Source organism: Panulirus ornatus, chromosome 18, assembly GCF_036320965.1.
Source record: "Panulirus ornatus isolate Po-2019 chromosome 18, ASM3632096v1, whole genome shotgun sequence".
NCBI classification, from domain to species: Eukaryota; Metazoa; Arthropoda; class Malacostraca; order Decapoda; family Palinuridae; genus Panulirus; species Panulirus ornatus.
In genome coordinates, this window is record NC_092241.1 from 54,827,917 (window position 1) to 54,847,916 (window position 20,000).

A 20,000-nucleotide genomic window follows, 5' to 3' on the forward strand; every position below is an offset into this window, starting at 1 on the left:
TAAAGGATCAGTCCTGCCTCTCTTATGCTACACCCACCTGCAAATGTCATTTGAACCCATTCTCTGTCATTACGAAGCTTCATTCCGTGTCCAGCTCGCGGCAAGCGTGTGTGTGTGTGTCTGTGTGTGTGTGTGTGTGTGTGTGTGTGTGTGTGTGTGTGTGTGTGTTTACAAAGTTCCTCTCGCTAGTCATCCCTGGTGGTGGGAGGCCTCTGCTGGCCAGACCAGCCAGGTGAACATGACAGTGGTGACGTTCATAGTGTAATTGCATTCTCTTTTCTTTTTTTTTTTCAATTCATTTAGAGCCACATTGGAAATTTGTTGCTCCTCCTCTTCCTGCTGACTCGGAGCGAAAATATGTTCACTATTTTCGTGTTTTGGACTCGTCAACTTTGCCATTTTTGGCTTTTTTTTTTTTTTCTTTTTTAAGCATTTATGTATCGTAAAAATTTCTACACGTAAGTATGGTGTATAGATTTTTGTGTTTTTTCGTCATGGTGTTGAAGCTGGGTGTTCTTGTTAGCCAGTCAGCCTGTGATTGTTCTTGGTGCACTGTTTCCTGTGGTCTGCAGCTTTGGTATATTTGCTTTATAGTGTAGGAGACCAGGCAGGTGAGGCATAGTTTAAGGTGGATCAGATGAATTGTTTGTGGAGTATATATATATATATATATATATATATATATATATATATATATATATATATATATATATGTGTGTGTGTGTGTGTGTGTGTGTGTGTGTGTACTAAAAAGAGAAAATCACACTTAAACTGAAAGTAATGAAAGGAAGGAAAAGGCATAGAAAATAACAGGCTAGTCAAAACTTAGTTTATTCTTTCTGTAGAAGACAAAGCTCAAAATATTGACTTGAATAAGATAGAAATTGTAACGACTGAGGGATTGTGGAATATCTAGTATTCTATGTGTGATCCAAACTGATTTCAATATTCAAGCAATAGTTTTCTTGTGTATTCACGAAGTCATTAGGTTGTTTTTGTAGGTTCGGTTCTGGATGGACGTGGATTCGAAGCCTTGAAGTTGAGCTTGGAATGATGGTTCATTGCCTGTATATCTCAGTGAATAAATTGATAGTTGGCCTTCAGAGTGGGCTGGCTGAGAGAGAGAGAGAGAGAGAGAGAGAGAGAGAGAGAGAGAGAGAGAGAGAGAGAGAGAGAGAGAGAGAGAGAGATCGTACATAAATCTTCTCTTGTGTTCACAGACCCCCCGAAGTCTTGACATGGGTCGTAGGCCATTCCCTGAAACGAAACTTTGGAACAAAGTCTTGGGCTTGATTCGCGTCAGGTTCGACCATTGCTTTCGTCTTACAAAATAATTTTGGACGAGTTCGAAAACTGCAGTATCTGCATTATCTTGTGGTGGGGGTGGGGGTGTGGTGGTGGGGGGGGGGAGTGTTTTCGAGTTGCTAATGATTCAGCAGTGACGTAATGATGAATGACTCAGCAGTGACCTAATAGTGACGATGATTCGTCAGTCATGTCATGAAGGCTACTGGAAGGTGAAGCATTGTGACCCTGGCTTTGATCTGTGTTTAGTGTGGTCTTGTGAGCAAAGAAAATGGGAACTTTTGGAGGAGGAGTCTTCCAGTATCCAGTACAACAAAGAAAGTTAATCGAGATAGAAAGCTTACACAAACAGATAATTAACTGAGAACATTCAACCAATGATGCTTTACATATATGTATATATGTGTGCCTGTGTGTGTGTGTGTGTGTGTGTGTGTGTGTGTGTGTGTGTGTTCTCTTGCCATTTCCAGATCACAGTGCGGCTGTGATGCAATTAAGCATTTTCTACAGAGTCTTGTCTGATATCATTTTGGAAATCAAACGTAAAATCATTAGGAGGAATTTTGAAGAGCAACTCAGAGAGCTATGTACTTTTTCAGATAATGAATCTTTTTTTTTTTTTTTACACAGGAAAGAATAGATATTTGGTGGAACTTGTGAAGGAAAGATGTATAAAAGTTCTTGTTCTAAAAAAATATAGTAAGAGAAAAAGGTTTTAGTTATCTGGAACGATAAGGAATGAAATAGAAAATTAATTAAAGGGCAAATGGCCCTCAAGCAGTCAGGTTCATCCTGTAAGGTTGGTCGATGGAAGGATACCTAGATGATGTTATGGTACCAGAATATATATATATATATATATATATATATATATATATATATATATATATATATATATATATATATATATATATGGCGTTCATGAGGTGGCCTTAATTAAAGGTTCAGTCGCTAGTGTCAGCTAATATAAGAAATTATAATTACACAAGTAATGATATTGATTATGACACTGCTGATCATCATCGTTTGTAATAGATTAAGTCATACTTTTACCTGTGATTACCGGCCAATCATTAATGACTGGCAGAGGAAAATTACAGTTTTATCAGCAAAATGTCGAAGGATTGAAAATGTGACGAGTCTCCTCCTGTATCCTGCATAACCCTGATTTTGAGTCTCCTGTATAACCCCGATTTTGAGCATCTGTTTACGAGAAGACCCCATCCAAAAAACATTATCATTTATGGTTAGGAAAATCGTGTGAGCGGTTGACCAATGTCCATAGCGGTAATCTGACGGGATTCGAGGCAAATACAACACATTTGCCCATATGATTAAGGAACCATTATTTCCCTAGAACTAACGGGATTATATTTCCCTCTATTTTTGATCCTCTGAATCGAAGGGATAGAGAGAGGGCTACACAATTAGGGCTGGGAGATGAGGCAGGTCTGCCCTCCCGCTAAGGGTGTATGGTAAAGGAACCACGATAACAAAATCCCACAATTTCTTCAATAAAGTCCTTGAGCATTATCCCACTCAGCGATGACTCGGGGATGTACCTACCGTTCACATACCTTAGGAGATCTGGACGAATAATTTGCTGGAAATTACTAACGTAATTTACAAGCTGTAGACGCCAAATTAATAAGGGAAAAAAACAGCAAAAACGATGCAGTTGAGTGCAAGAAGGAGACTAATGTCATTTGCAAGCCGTAGACGCCAAATTATTAAATGAAAATCACAAGAGCGATGCTGTCAGGTAAGGTTGATTGCCAGAACAGAGAGCATGGTCGTGACCAGAGTGGCTAGGAATTGAAACTGTCATCTTCACTACACTCGTTAAGGCGTCTGGCATTTGAGGCATTCGGCGCAACGACTGAAATCTGAAATTGCCATCTTCATTACACAATTCGAGATCTGATATGGCCTTCCCCTTCACCACACACGGTGTAACCAGAAACGACTGAAAATATTGCATTTCGAGCCAAAGTAAAATCTTCACACGTCTAACGTTGTATCAAGTAGAAAATAATGATGTTTAATTCCATGGTATTTTTCGTGAGTCTATAACACTCCTGTACTATACTTTGCACCAAGTAATTCATGTGGATCTTATTATGAAGAGTAGCTTTATCTTGGAAAACGAATGAGATGTGATGAGAGATTTTTCAGCGGACCATAACAAAGTCACAGAACAAGAGGGTTGCCGTTTTTTTTGTTTTCTTTTTCCTTTTGCTGAGCTCGCGCTACGAAGCTTAAACCCTTCGAGCTGTCTTTGCGCGGAAGGTAGACGGTTCATAGAGAGACGATAGATGAAGACAGTTAAAAGATTACGTACAAGATGGGTTATTAACCACTTGCCAGTTTGTGTAGAAACGCACATAATGGACCCCACGTAAGTCACTTATATTTACTATTAATGTGTTACACCTACAGTGTTTCTCAAGACGTGGAAGCATAGACCCATAGACGTAGATGACAAATATGTCTACAATTTCTACAATAGATAGATGATACCCACTGTACAGATGATAAAAAGAAAACGGATAAGAACTTGCAACAAAACTTGCACAAGAGGAGTGGAAAGTTATTCCTTAGATGTCTTCAGTCAAATTAGATCCAGGGAGAATAAATCTCGTGAGACAAGATACATTCCACCGTTTCATGTCATCTACGTAATGTTGGGGAATCTAATATCATTTACGTAATGTTGTTGGGGAATCTAATATCATCTACGTAATGTTGGGGAATCTAATATCATTTACGTAATGTTGTTGGGGAATCTAATATCATCTACGTAATGTTGGGGAATCTAATATCATCTACGTAATGTTGTTGGGGAATCTAATATATATATATATACATGTTTTGAACGGATGCCGCCGGAGTTCAAGTTGTATTTACGGTGTTTCATGAATGCGATGTTTATGTTTGGCATACAAGTTGTATTAGCGAGGGACAGAAGAGAGAGAGAGGAAAAGAAATTCTGCATTATGCAGATTGCATGCAAATGCAGACAGGTAAATTATTAGGTACGGAAAGAAAAATTACTGATTAAACACGGAGGAAAGTCACATAATTGGCAGAAAATGATGATAGATTATAGGTAATAATAAACCCATTTTTCTGAGCCTTTATTAAAGAAATATTTCCAGATGCTGAAATTGGACAACTATTACATAGGTAAGGTCTTGCAATCACTACCTACATACGTCTAGAAAGTCATAAAACCAGAATCTAGATGACGCAAGATTAACATGCATATAATTACAAGAAATATGCTGGTTTTGCAACCATCCATGGAACTCGTGTGGTAAACGTATGCTAATTAATTAATGTTTAAAAAGAATCAATTTACTCGAAGCTCAACTGTTTCAGGGAATACATGTGCAAGTTAATATAATCCCCTGGACCCCTTTCAACACATTCACATTCAAGAGTCTCTCTTCAACACGCCTATCAGTTTATATTTAAAACAGTCATGCCCTCTTCTCAACTGTCCTACTTAACGTAATAGCTTCGAGGCTGCGTCCACTCGGTAGCATGGTAAGGTGATCAGTGCGGGATGGCCTTCGCTTATAGGCGCGGTCCGGTAACATAATACATATGTTACATATATGTAAACTACGAATAGTTTATTGTACAAAAAAAATATTGATTTGATATAGATAAATTTGATTTCTCTAAATACGACACCAGAAGCAATTATTTTTTTTGAGATGAAGAAAAAAAATTTTTGGTCATTTTTTTTTTAGCTTTATTTATATTCATGATGGACTGCGTCACGTCTTGTCACCACGTCCTGACCACCGCCAGGGTTACGCCTCTGCCCCCCCCCCCTTACCTGCGGACGCTGTGGCCAGAATGTAAAATTAATTTCACTTATCATAAATAATCTCCTGTTGAAGACACAGTGTCATGTGATAGACACTATGGCTGTGATAGACACTATGGAGTGTATTAATGACCCAATATTTTTTTATGTTAGCTGAGACGGCACGGGCAACTGAGGCCCTAATCAATGCCATCTCATTAACGCATTACACACACACACACACACACACACACTGGACTTATCAGTACAATACTAGTATAATAAGAGATGCGAAGGTGTTAAAAGATGCGAAGGTGATTCGCTTGGTGGATGATGTTGAAGCTCTTAATGACCCTGGTAGTTGATATAGACTTGAACTCCAAACACCCAACTAACTAACCAGCCTAAATGATCCACATGCATACTGAGAGTGTACGTGGTCTTCAGATTATAATGAAAAAACCTATAAAAAGGTTTTGATACGTTATTCGGTTCGTGGATGGAGCTTGATGTTGACGGCTTAAATGACCCTAGCTAGTACTTTATAATGGCCCAAGCGAAGAAAAAAAAGGGACCAAACTATGTCTGAATCTCCATTAGGCCGAAAGGAATGCGAGGAAGTTTTGCTAAGGTCGTTTGAGAAAGAATAAGAGAGTTTGCGCTAATGTCCTTCTTTTGTTCCAATAACGTGTTCCTGGACGATAAATTGAACATGGAATGTCTCGCTCTTCCACATATATTTGATATGAGCAAATATTTAATTTCAGATTATTCAGTTGAATATATCAGTTATTTCTGTTTATTTCAGATTGTTTAGTTGAATATATCAGTCATTCCTGTTTATTTTGAGTTGTTTACAGCTTTATATATATATATATATATATATATATATATATATATATATATATATATATATATATATATATATATATATATATATAATTTAACTTAGATAATGCACAAAGGAAGGAGGGTTCTGTGCATACGTTTTCTTTCATTACGATAACTAATATTCAGTTTCTTTTGTTTCAATCGAGAGGAAAAAATGGCGACTATAATTATTGACTGCCGTCTGAAAATCGTCGCTGGCAATATTTTTCTTCAGGCCAGGTTGGCTGGAGGCTCGGCGTTGCCATATGTTCCATGGGAGGTAGTTGCTTCTAACTCCAAATCCCTTTCCCATTTTTTTTTCTTTTTTTTTTGTCGAGTTGATTGAAGGTTGCAGGCGGGAGGGAGGAATTGCAGAAACTGGATGTCGTACCCCATTTTCCTATAAATGTTTTTTTTTCTTCTCTTCCATAAACGATATTTCTGAAGCATTTTACTAATTTTTGGAAAAAAGTGCGAAAATTGATAATTCTCTCTCTATCTCTCTCTTTATATATATATATATATATATATATATATATATATATATATATATATATATATATATATATATATATATCCCTGGGGATAGGGAAGAAAGAATACTTCCCACGTATTCCCTGTGTGTCGTAGAAGGCGACTAAAAGGGGAGGCTGGAAATCCTCCCCTCTGTTTTTTTTTTTTCTAATTATCCAAAAGAAGGAACAGAGAAGGGGGCCGAGTGAGGATACTCCCTCAAAGGCTCAGTCCTCTGTTCTTAACGCTAGCGCGGGAATGGCGAATAGTATGACAAGAAAAAAGAATATATACATGCATTCGTTTTTCCATTTTTCTGATTTCGTGTCAACTTAACAGTCGACAGTCGTTAAGTGAAAGAAAATGAATGTCTTGAGAGTGAGATAAGCCCAGGTCTTTGTAAGACCACTTTTCCAGAGAGTTTATTCCTGTCCTCCATTTGTCCTGAGTTGTCAGTCGAATCATTTTTAGTTTTCCGGCATTGTGACGCATCACATCACCATCCTCCAGTTTGATGGGTACAGCGGAGGGAAGCAGATCGTAGAGACACAGTACGTCCTCCCAGAGGAAGGCTCATTACATCGTATCTTGTGTCTCATTTGCACAAATGGGATGATGAGACATTTGGCCCATTCTTCTACCTCCTCCTCCTCCTCCTCTCCTCGGCCGAAACGTATAAAAACAACAGATAGAAGGCTTTGTCTGTTCATTCCCTTCTATCTGGTCTTCGATTCCCTTCGGTCAAGGTCGAGAGATGACTTTTGAAATGTGGACTGTGTCCCGCGGGTCGATACTGACTAATGTACGCTCGCTGGAAGGCAGAGGACAGTGTGGAAGCCATACTGGAACAGTGTGGAGGAGGACCGGGCGACTCACTTCCGATATATTGGTTTCATCAAGCAGGGCAGCTGATTCCACTACGCTGGATCCAAGGTCTTATGATAGAGGTTCCCTTCGCCTTACGGGAATAGAGTTATGATCTCATATAGTCCCGGTGTCTGTTTTGTGGAAAAGGAAGTTTTCTCAGACGCATTCGAATCTTTCTCCTTTTAAGTACGCCAGATAACTGCTTGATGTGAAGGGGTGATGCGGAAAGCGAGTTTGGGTTGGCCGCCCAGAAATGATGGGTAGTTAATATGCAGTTGAGGATAGGCAATTTGCGAAAACTATATAGGTCACGACAGTAGATATCCGGTTCCTGTCGGCTTTGATCTAGTTTAGTTTGAAACGTTATGACAAGTAACGTACAAGAATAATTTAGAAATTTTTTTTCAGTATATCTTTATCATAGTATTTACGATACTCTAGGTTATCCTCCACCATTTGTTTATCCTCTGCTTCTTCTCATCCTTCGTCAGTATGTCTGTGATTGCTCCTAGTGTCGTATTTCTAGACTTTCTGAGACCTTCCGCCATCACAAACAGCTTCGAAGGGACCCAGTCTTCTGATGCGGTTTGAATTTTCAAATTTTTTCTTTCTTTCGTTCAACACTCTCAAAGTACCAACATCTTTTATCCCAGTGTATCTATCTGTATTTTCTATTCATACAGTTAGTTCTGAGCGGCTTCCCAGAAAGTCTATTTGCAAATCTCCTTCTTTCAGTTTATTCTGCTTTTCCTGTTCTTAAATCCCTGTATATTCGGATTAACAGTAGAGAAACGGGTTTCCCCAATCAAGATCACAAGATAATTATCTAATTTTACCTATTTTTTCAAAAACTTTTATTGGCTAAGTACAAACAGACAGAATATATATTTTTTGTTCTTGTAACTTGTTCATGTAAACTGACTGCTTGAGGAAACTGGATATTCAAACTGTCTTTCGAGGGATTGGAAACCTCCATTACTTGTCTTTATAGTTTTCCTGTGTTTACCTCCCTACATGTTTGCATTTGGTGTCTTTTCTATGTGAGGAAAAGTATACGGGAGGCGCCTTCGTGAAATGAGGCAAGTAATAAAGTGCAGGAATAAAAGCAAAGCGAAAGTAAAGTAATATATATATATATATATATATATATATATATATATATATATATATATATATATATATATATATATATATATATATATATATTGGAAAGGATCACAAATTTGCGCATGATCAAGTATATTAATATGAGTCCACGGGAAAAATGAAACACGATAAGTTCCCAAGTGCACTTTCGTGTAATAATCACATCATCAGGGGAAACACAAGAGAGAAATATGTCAGTAGATATACAGGGAAGAGACGTAGCTACGACGCCATTTGGTAAACATGCGATTGTCCAAGACAGACAACGAGCGTATCATAAACTTATTATGAGGACAAGAAGGTGAATTGTTTACAAATTTTATCAACAATAAAGTTATCCAATTTGTATAGACCACGAGTACCACGAGAAATATCATTGAATCTTTTATCATTAAATACACAAAGAATTATAATCTTGATATTAGTGATGGTCTATATATCGTGTTTCATTTTCCCCGTGGATAGATAGATAGATAGATAAATAGATAGATAGATAGAAGTGCCGGATTAGGTTTAAAATCCTTAAGGTGAATTGATGATTTGAAGACCACTGGACTCAGTCGTACATAGGAAGCTTTAGAATTTCTCTCCTCACCTGACTCATGACGAGCCTTATCATAGTTGTCTCTTTTGTCTTTTGATATTCATCAATATTTCTCCCTCCGCAGATTCCCGCATGAAGCACCCCGAGTGGTGGGGGGCAACGACGATCTGAAAAAAAAGCAAACAAGAGACAAAAGAAGGAAAGGTGGGAAACAACACGAGCCAACAGTGGCTGATCACGAGGCTTTCAGGATGAGCGACGGTGAACACCGCATCCGTCTTGTGCTCTTGGGCGGGGCTGGCGTCGGCAAGAGCTCCATCATCAGCCGCTTCCTCTACAACAAATACTCCGACAAGTACAAGAGCACGGTGGAGGACCTCTACAACCGCGACTACGAGATCGGACGCATCACGCTCAAGGTGGACATCCTGGACACCGCTGGGGACTTCCAGTTCCCGGCAATGCGGAGGCTCTCCGTCGCCAACGCCCACGCATTCCTCATCGTGTACTCCATCAGCCAGAGCCAGTCTTTCGATACCGTCCGCCAGTGCATCGAGGAGATCAAGGAGCAACGCACAGACTTCGAGGAGATCCCCATCGTCATCGCCGGCAACAAGATGGACCTGGAGGTAGAACGTCAGGTCTTCAAGGAGGACGTCACTGAGTGGATTTACAGGGAGCTGCAGAGATTTAGGTGAGGCGTGACTTCCATTGTTTTGGTTTTGGAGTGAGGGAGTTTGTTGCCTGTAGTATGACATACTGGCCCTTGTCTTCTTCATGGTTCTCGACCATTCTTTGGTCCCTTTTTTTTTGGAAGATGAGGTTACGCAGCGAGTAATAAGTTGCCTTTAGCGAGGTTGTATCATCAGAAGCATAATCGAGTGAAAGAACGTCTCACTTCAGAGTCTATGGTGGACTGTACTGGAAGTAGCTGAGCCTCAGAGCTGCAGGGATTCGTGGAAAACGGGTCATGGAACACTTCCAGTCCCCTGTCAATTAGCTAAGGGTCATGAGGCATTTATGAATAAAAAGTATAAGTAAGATAAGTTTCGAAAAGAAGGGAGACAGACTGGAAAAAAGTTAGTTGCTGGTACAGTAGAGATGGTTTTCTGTATGATGTAAGGAGAGTAGATCGGGGATACTAGTGTCAGCAACAGGGGTAGGGAGGCGGTGGTCAGCGACCGCCACTCGTAGGTATGCAGCGGAGGCTGGCAGGGAATTATTTACCTTTCCGAACACCGGATGTCTCGGCCTGACGGTCCTCAACCTCCAGAGGCCTCGAGCTTCCATCTCAAGAGGGGGATTCAGTTTCACGCCCAGCACGACGGTACGACGACCCTTGATCACGACCGTACGACGACCCTTGATCACGACGGTACGACGACCCTTGAGCTCGGCGGTACGACCCTTGAGTACGACGGTACGACCCTTGAGCACGATGTTACGATCCTTGAGCACGACGGTACGACGACCCTTGATCACGACGGTACGACGGCCCTTGAGGACGACGGTACGACGACCCTTGATCACGACGGTACGACGACCCTTGATCACGACGGTACGACGACCCTTGAGCACGATGTTACGATCCTTGAGCACGACGGTACGACCCTTGAGTACGACGGTACGACCCTTGAGCACGATGTTACGATCCTTGAGCACGACGGTACGACCCTTGAGCACGATGTTACGATCCTTGAGCACGACGGTACGACGACCTTGAGCACGACGGTACGACCCTTGAGCACGATGTTACGATCCTTGAGCACGACGGTACGACCCTTGAGTACGACGGTACGACCCTTGAGTACGACGGTACGACCCTTGAGCACGATGTTACGATCCTTGAGCACGACGGTACGACGACCTTGAGCACGACGGTACGACCCTTGAGCACGATGTTACGATCCTTGAGCACGACGGTACGACGACCCTTGAGCACGATGTTACGATCCTTGAGCACGACGGTACGACCCTTGAGCACGACGGTACGACCCTTGAGCACGATGTTACGATCCTTGAGCACGACGGTACGACCCTTGAGCACGATGTTACGATCCTTGAGCACGACGGTACGACCCTTGAGTACGACGGTACGACCCTTGAGCACGACGGTACGACCCTTGAGCACGATGTTACGATCCTTGAGCACGACGGTACGACCCTTGAGCACGACGGTACGACCCTTGAGCACGATGTTACGATCCTTGAGCACGACGGTACGACGACCCTTGAGGACGACGGTACGACGACCCTTGAGGACGACGGTACGACGACCCTTGAGGACGACGGTACGACGACCCTTGAGCACGATGTTACGATCCTTGAGCACGACGGTACGACGACCCTTGAGGACGACGGTACGACGACCTTGAGCACGACGGTACGACGACCTTGAGCACGACGGTACGACCCTTGAGCACGATGTTACGATCCTTGAGCACGACGGTACGACGACCCTTGATCACGACGTACGACGACCCTTGAGCACGATGTTACGATCCTTGAGCACGACGGTACGACGACCCTTGATCACGACGTACGACGACCCTTGATCACGACGGTACGACCCTTGAGCACGATGTTACGATCCTTGAGCACGACGGTACGACCCTTGAGCACGATGTTACGATCCTTGAGCACGACGGTACGACCCTTGAGCACGATGTTACGATCCTTGAGCACGACGGTACGACGACCCTTGAGGACGACGGTACGAGCCTTGATCACGACGGTACGAGCCTTGATCACGACGGTACGAGCCTTGATCACGACGGTACGAGCCTTGATCACGACGGTACGACGACCTTGAGCACGACGGTACGACGACCCTTGATCACGACGGTACGACGACCCTTGAGGACGACGGTACGACGACCTTGAGCACGACGGTACGACCCTTGAGTACGACGGTACGACCCTTGAGCACGACGGTACGACGACCCTTGATCACGACGGTACGACCCTTGAGTACGACGGTACGACCCTTGAGCACGATGTTACGATCCTTGAGCACGACGGTACGACCCTTGAGCACGATGTTACGATCCTTGAGCACGACGGTACGACGACCCTTGAGGACGACGGTACGACGACCTTGAGCACGACGGTACGACCCTTGAGCACGACGGTACGACGACCCTTGAGGACGACGGTACGACGACCCTTGATGACGACGGTACGACGACCCTTGATCACGACGGTACGACCCTTGAGTACGACGGTACGACCCTTGAGCACGATGTTACGATCCTTGAGCACGACGGTACGACCCTTGAGCACGGCGGTACGACGACCCTTGATCACGACGGTACGACCCTTGAGCACGATGTTACGATCCTTGAGCACGACGGTACGACCCTTGAGCACGACGGTACGACCCTTGAGCACGATGTTACGATCCTTGAGCACGACGGTACGACGACCTTGATCACGACGGTACGACGACCTTGATCACGACGGTACGACCCTTGAGCACGATGTTACGATCCTTGAGCACGACGGTACGACGACCCTTGATCACGACGGTACGACCCTTGAGCACGATGTTACGATCCTTGAGCACGACGGTACGACCCTTGAGTACGACGGTACGACCCTTGAGCACGACGGTACGACGACCCTTGATCACGACGTACGACGACCCTTGATCACGACGTACGACGACCCTTGATCACGACGGTACGAGCCTTGATCACGACGGTACGACCCTTGAGTACGACGGTACGACCCTTGAGCACGATGTTACGATCCTTGAGCACGACGGTACGACGACCTTGAGCACGACGGTACGACCCTTGAGCACGATGTTACGATCCTTGAGCACGACGGTACGACCCTTGAGTACGACGGTACGACCCTTGAGTACGACGGTACGACCCTTGAGCACGACGGTACGACGACCTTGAGCACGACGGTACGACGACCCTTGAGCACGATGTTACGATCCTTGAGCACGACGGTACGACCCTTGAGTACGACGGTACGACCCTTGAGTACGACGGTACGACCCTTGAGCACGATGTTACGATCCTTGAGCACGACGGTACGACCCTTGAGCACGATGTTACGATCCTTGAGCACGACGGTACGACCCTTGAGTACGACGGTACGACCCTTGAGCACGATGTTACGATCCTTGAGCACGACGGTACGACGACCTTGAGCACGACGGTACGACCCTTGAGCACGATGTTACGATCCTTGAGCACGACGGTACGACGACCTTGATCACGACGGTACGACGACCTTGAGCACGACGGTACGACGACCCTTGAGCACGATGTTACGATCCTTGAGCACGACGGTACGACCCTTGAGCACGATGTTACGATCCTTGAGCACGACGGTACGACCCTTGAGTACGACGGTACGACCCTTGAGCACGATGTTACGATCCTTGAGCACGACGGTACGACGACCCTTGATCACGACGTACGACGACCCTTGAGCACGATGTTACGATCCTTGAGCACGACGGTACGACCCTTGAGCACGATGTTACGATCCTTGAGCACGACGGTACGACGACCTTGAGCACGACGGTACGACCCTTGAGCACGATGTTACGATCCTTGAGCACGACGGTACGACCCTTGAGCACGATGTTACGATCCTTGAGCACGACGGTACGACCCTTGAGCACGATGTTACGATCCTTGAGCACGACGGTACGACGACCCTTGATCACTACACAATCTATTTCTTTTTATTTTCGAGGAAAACTGAAACCAGGGGTATCTATGACAGATCACAGGTCGGGGTGGGGGGGGGGATTTGTGAAAAGTTTCGTTCGAGACGTTACAGTTTCAAGGAAGGATACACAGTGGTAGTATTGGTGACGATACAGTAAATACAGTAACCGTATACATGAAAGTCTGGCAGTGATGAGAGGTGTTGGTCTCCAGGATTTCAGAGTAGCTGTAGGAAACATATATCATTATATATATTATTCTCTTTTTCGGTCTGGAGTTTCGTAGATACACAGACCTCAAGGGCCAAGCGAGGTGGTCTGGCTATAACACTGCTTAAAAAGAAAAGCAGTCCGCTTAAAAGCAGGAGACGAAAGGGATAGCGAAGCAGAAGGCTTTCTGAGCACTGTACTTAGAGAGCCACCGGACTGTACTTAGAGAGCCACCGGACTGTACTTAGAGAGCCACCGGACTGTACTTAGATAGCCACCGGATTGTACTTAGAGAGCCACCGGACTGTACTTAGAGAGCCACCGGACTGTACTTAGATAGCCACCGGATTGTACTTAGAGAGCCACAGGACTATACTTAGAGAGCCACAGGACTGTACTTAAGAGAGCCATAGGACTCCAGTTGTTCTTAGGCAGATGTGCCAACGAAGCCCTCAAGCAAATGCAGAGGCCGAGTTGATACGAATGATGTCTTAGTGGACGGGAGCTGAGGGTGAGGTGGAGGAAGTCATAAGACATAGAGACTTGAAACAAGTTCGGCAACATCAGGTATTCTAGTGACGTCAAGGATGAGGTGACTTCTCCGGAAATGAAGGACCTCAGTGAGGTCAAGACGAGCAGGTGCTGAGCTAACCCAGTGACCTCACGCATGGCGGAGTAGATATATCGGGTTCGTTGGCGGTATATGGTCTGTGCACAACGTGGTATTGAGATGTGTACGAGAGAGAGAGAGAGAGAGAGAGAGAGAGAGAGAGAGAGAGAGAGAGAGAGAGAGAGAGAGAGAGAGAGAGAGAATAGGAAAGGAAGACCTGATGGTCTTCGACGAGGTTACCCGACTGAGGATAGTAAAAGTACCTTAAAAGTCTTTGTAGATGGGAGTCGGGCAAGAGGCCAAATTTCCAAGTCTTTGTCAACAATTACCACATGAAATTATCCTCGAGCGTGCTTCACTGAGTCGGCTCTGGTAGCGTTAGCTTGTTTGAGCTAAGGCTTCAAATAATTAAGGATACGAACGAACCACCTCATTCCCCCAGAACTAATTATACATCAGTACAACTGACAGAACCATCAAGAGTCCAGCGTATTCATTTAGAAAGCAGCAATATTACTGGAACCTCAACCATTTGAGATTGTGGCTCGAGCAAGAAGCAGGATACATGTTGTATGAAACAACACTGCTTCGTTTCCACCCCCAGACGAACACGTACGTGATCATCCAGGGTGTTGTAGAGTATATGGACACATAACATTTAATGAAGATGAACGAAAACATGAACAGTTGAAGCATCTTAGAAAAGGTGTGACTCAAGTCTTGGCCATTACCATTGGGAGTTACAATAATGAGTATCTAGAAAGATGAGAGAAAGGATGAACGCAAAAATGGGATTAAATCCGAAGACCTTAGGATTCTGTTGACCCGATTCTTTAGGAGTGAGAGGGAGGTAGAAAGTAGCGGAGGACGGGGAAAGAATTCTGTTGTTTAACAGCATCCCTGGGAGCGCTGAGTCAATATGAGGCTTCACCTACATAGCTCTCTGTGTATCTTACGTATTAAGGACTTCTCTCTTCATTACGGGAGCCGAGAGTTTTAGAAAACGTTGACATAAATGTTACGAAGGAAAGCTGGCGTTCGTAAGAATTACTTATAGATTAAACGACGAGGCAACGAGAATGAAAAATATTCACAATGTTTTCAAACGAGATTTTGTGAAATATTAACCTCAAGAACATCTGAAGGGAAGGTTTAAGCGTAAAATGTCAGAGCAAGTAAAAGGCGTAAGATCAAAAGCCCTTCTTTATACATATATATATATATATATATATATATATATATATATATATATATATATATATATATATATATATAATCGTTGTTTCCCGTGCCAGCGAGGTAGCGCCGGAAAACAAAGAATGGCCCATCCACTCATATACATTATAAAATGCGCAGAAGGTGGATTTGAAAAGTGTGTGACAAGTTGGTTTTGGGTTATATGAGTATTAAAGATGGAGAGAAAGGTGAAAAAAAATGGGATTAAATCCGAAGACTGGTTTTTGAGATTTTGGGTAGAGGGAGGAGAAAGAGGAGGAGGAAAGATTCTGTGTTTAAAGCATCCTGGGAGCGCTGAGAAATGAGGCACCAAAGTTGTGTATTAGTAAAGATTCTTTTCATACGGGGCCTTTGAAACTTGCAGAATGTTAAGGAAGGGCCAAGAATACTAGATAATCGGAGGCGAGTGTATTACATGTTTTAACGGTTTGTGAAATTAATCAAGCATCTGAGGAAGGTTGGTAAAATGGAAAGTGGGTAGATAAATTTATAATTTATATTATTATATTAATATTTATATTATTTTTTATTATATATCGTTGTTCCGTGCCAGCGGGAGCGCGAAAAAAAAAGAAAATAAAATAACATACATAATGCCTACATACGCACATATACATATCAACATATAAATACACAGACATTACATACATACACATGTACATATTCATACTTGCTTGAATTCATCCATTCCTGTCGCTACCCGGCCCGACAGGAAAACAGCATCGCTATCCCCTGCTTCGTGTTTACGATCTGAAATCTTTCAGATATGTTCAAAAACATGTTAGGTATTTCGACCACAAGGAGCCGTATGACTAACGTCAGTGGATATTTTTTGAGCAACTGTTACTGAACTGTGAAAAATTCCCTCAACTTCTGGAGCACAGTGAGGCGTAGTTTAGTGTGGAGTGGAAGAATGGTTTGTGGAGGATGCTTTGGGATTCTTTTTCTTATATATATATATATATATATATATATATATATATATATATATATATATATACGAATATAGTGCATATGAACGTGCACCCTCCTGGTTCGAATCTGTGTTAAAATCGTGTTAACCTCCGATTGTTAAATGGATCACGTTCCCTCGTCTGTGCTTCCTCTTACTTCGACTGGAGGGCACCTCACGTCCACCGTACGAATCTTGAGGTGCGCTGCGTGATTTGAATTCCTCCCCGACAAACACACAAGGCGGCGCCACAAAGCCCCCGTGAAACGCGCTCTCTAAATCATGGAGATGGTCGGACCCAGCGTCATACCGCGGAAACAGGTTCGGGTTTGGTAATGCATTACCTAATGCTCTCGCTAACGGCGGGAGAGGCGCTCAGTACGAGCTCCTGCTCGTGTCACTTCCCGCCGAGGGTAGGTCGGCTTTTCATAGGAGAGGCGTTGCTGCCCAGTAAAAGTATTGCCTTTGCGAGTTTGCTTCATGAAAGAGACGAACCGAATCTTCGAGGCTAAAAAAGAATCCTCGCTAGATTCTGTTCCTGATTTTGGATGATGATGATCCAGGGGTGTGAGGGAGGGTGTCCAGCCTCCTTCGCTCCCCCTCTACGGCACGCAGGAGATACGTTGGTTCCTCCTCCATTCCTCTGTGTCATCTGCGTCAGATTTTTATGCAGGAGCAAAGGTACTCAAGACCATATGAATCCGAGGTGTTGGTTTGGCTGTAGACTCTGCTTTTGAGGGACCTACTTCTACCCTCTTGAACTCGTACTAAGCCCCATGGTCAAAACCCTCTGTGTCTACAGACAATGCTTTCTTTTCCTTTTTTTCAACTACAACCTCGGTCTTGTTGTCAAAAATTGCTGAAATTGTTGTCCACGGAAACCTTCAAGCTCACTCACTGCCTTCTGGAGGTGCTTCAAGATGAACAGTTCATCGGTAGTGCAGCGCTCTACGACTTTCTTTGTTCAGCCTGTACATACTGGCCTCCCATTACCACACGTTACTTTGTCATCAACACTTAACACAGGTCAACGACAGAAGAGATGGCACTTGCTCCAGCCAAAATGACACAGTAGAACAAAAGAAAGTCGTCGATGTTTCCAGAACGCTGATAGTGAGGTGCACCGCACCCTATAGCCTTCGGTGCTCGGCAAATCGGGATGGTAATGTGAGTCATTGCTCCTTTGTTAGTGGTTGTGGACACCATGCAAAATTCTCTCTGGTACTCAGCCAGATGCTGGGATAGTGGACAATACGTTTATAGAATATGTGTCGATGGATACTGTATCTAGGACAGATTGTGAGTGTGTGTGTGTGTGTGTGTGTGTGTGTGTGTGTGTGTGTGTGTGTGTGTGTGTGTAAGCAGGTAGAATATTTTCTTTAATACACTGTTTGTTAAAGACCAATGCATATTCAACAGTCATTAGCTTTCTGTTGTTGCTGTTTGTTCAGTCTTTCCCCACCACACATTTTGCCTTATCAGATAAAGTGTGAAATAAATGTCCCGTCTTCATTTTCACCTCAATCTTGAAATAAACGAGATGGTTCGAGCACCACACGAACACCGCCCATCTTCAGTTGAATTGATCATATATGACACAACACAGTATGGGGAGCAAAACAGGAACGAATTACATCTTGAGGTGTTACAAGTGAGATCGGTGACGTAAGTATGTTAATCGGTGGACCGGGTTCCCTCGGAGTTCATGCGTGGCCCTGTTCGTGTGGCCCGGAATCTCGCGTGTATTTCGAGAGTGGAGTGGAAACGATATAGGACATTCAGTTCACACTTTTACCCGATAAAGCAAAAACGTGTGGCGAGAAAGACTGAAAATAACCAACAGAAAACTTGTGGATCTAGACTCTCGCGGTCATGAAAGGAACAGAAAATGGCATGTAAGCTCCGCGGTTCGTTTCCTCCTCAAAGACTTGCTCTCGTCACTTGTCTTTTAATGACCCCGCTCGCAGGCAGATCCTCCCCGGAGAAGCCCCCGCCACGAGCACCGGATATCATCCCGAGTCTGGTTGAATGAGACTCAGTGTGGACAGCAAGACGCTTCGAGGACCCTGACGTTCTTTGCTCCCGCTGAAGATCGGAAAAGAAAAAGAAAACGATGTTGAGACTCCGCTACCCAGCAACGACAACAGTTAACGTAACCCACAGGTGGGTGGCGCCGTCTGCCACTTCAGGAGAGGTGGTATACACACACACACACACACACACACACACACACACACACACACAGTTCGAAGTTCGAAGCGGAGTTCGAAGCGGAGGAGAAGGGTCGGAGCATCGGTGCTTTGATCGCTATCCTTCCTGCGGACTTCTTTGTTTTCGTCCTCCTCTCGTTTCCAGCACTGCGACAAAATCTATGGAATCTTTATTAACAAATGTTTCCCCGGCCTCTCTCTCTCTCTCTCTCTCTCTCTCTCTCTCTCTCTCTCTCTCTCTCTCTCTCTCTCTCTATCTCTACCCTTCACCCCGGCTCGGGCATCGTTAGAAATACCGACGTCCGACCTTTTAATGCAGCTCCCCTTTTTTTTTGACATTCCCTGGGGTAGTGGGAGGTCCTCTTCACCTAGTGGGGGAGCGGGTGGGGGGGTCCTCTTCCCCTCACTGGGTTTTCTCGGCATCAAACAGAACAACAGCGACCTCTCTTTGTCCATCATGGAAGTAAGGGGAGGGGAGGGGAAAGGTCACATCCCTTCATCTCGCACCCATCATTTCTTTCCTGTCATAGTACGTTCGCTCCTTCCTCCCCCTCCCTCTCCCCTCACTATCCTACACTCCCCTCCCCATTAGAACAGCTGCACTCTCCCTGCGTGAGTGACGAAGCACCTCCTCCTGCTCCTCCTCTTCCTCTTCCTCCTCCTCATTCAGCCAAGCAACATGGGGGGGGGAGGGGACTGTCCCTCACCGCAGTGGAAACAGCAAAGGCAAACACCTAGACGACAGGTTCTGCTTCACTGCAAGCAGCGAAATAGGTCTCCCTGTTTATCATATTGCACTCTCTCTCTCTCTCTCTCTCTCTCTCTCTCTCTCTCTCTCTCTCTCTCTCTCTCTCTCTCTCTCTCACACACACACACACACACTTTCCTCCGTCCCTTGCTCTTTCTTTACGACTCTTCTCGAAGCATTTCTCCCTCTCGCTCCAGGCTCTCTGAATAACGAGAGTTTTCAATGGCGTATCCACTTTTCAACAGCATTTGTATTCACGTGTCGTCATTGCATCAACGG

The 20,000-nt window shown here is 44.2% G+C and overlaps 1 protein-coding gene across 3 annotated transcripts in view; it reads left to right on the top strand.

Moving 5' to 3' along the window:
• Positions 1 to 20,000, top strand: part of LOC139755110 (GTP-binding protein Di-Ras2) — a 358,074-nt gene that overhangs the window by 244,858 nt on the left and 93,216 nt on the right. For all 3 annotated transcript variants that reach the window (XM_071673245.1, XM_071673247.1, XM_071673246.1), the window contains one exon: positions 9,187 to 9,756. In XM_071673245.1, coding sequence (XP_071529346.1) covers positions 9,314 to 9,756 — 443 coding nt within the window. In that variant the 5' untranslated portion in view covers positions 9,187 to 9,313. The remainder of the gene's footprint in view (positions 1 to 9,186; positions 9,757 to 20,000) is intronic.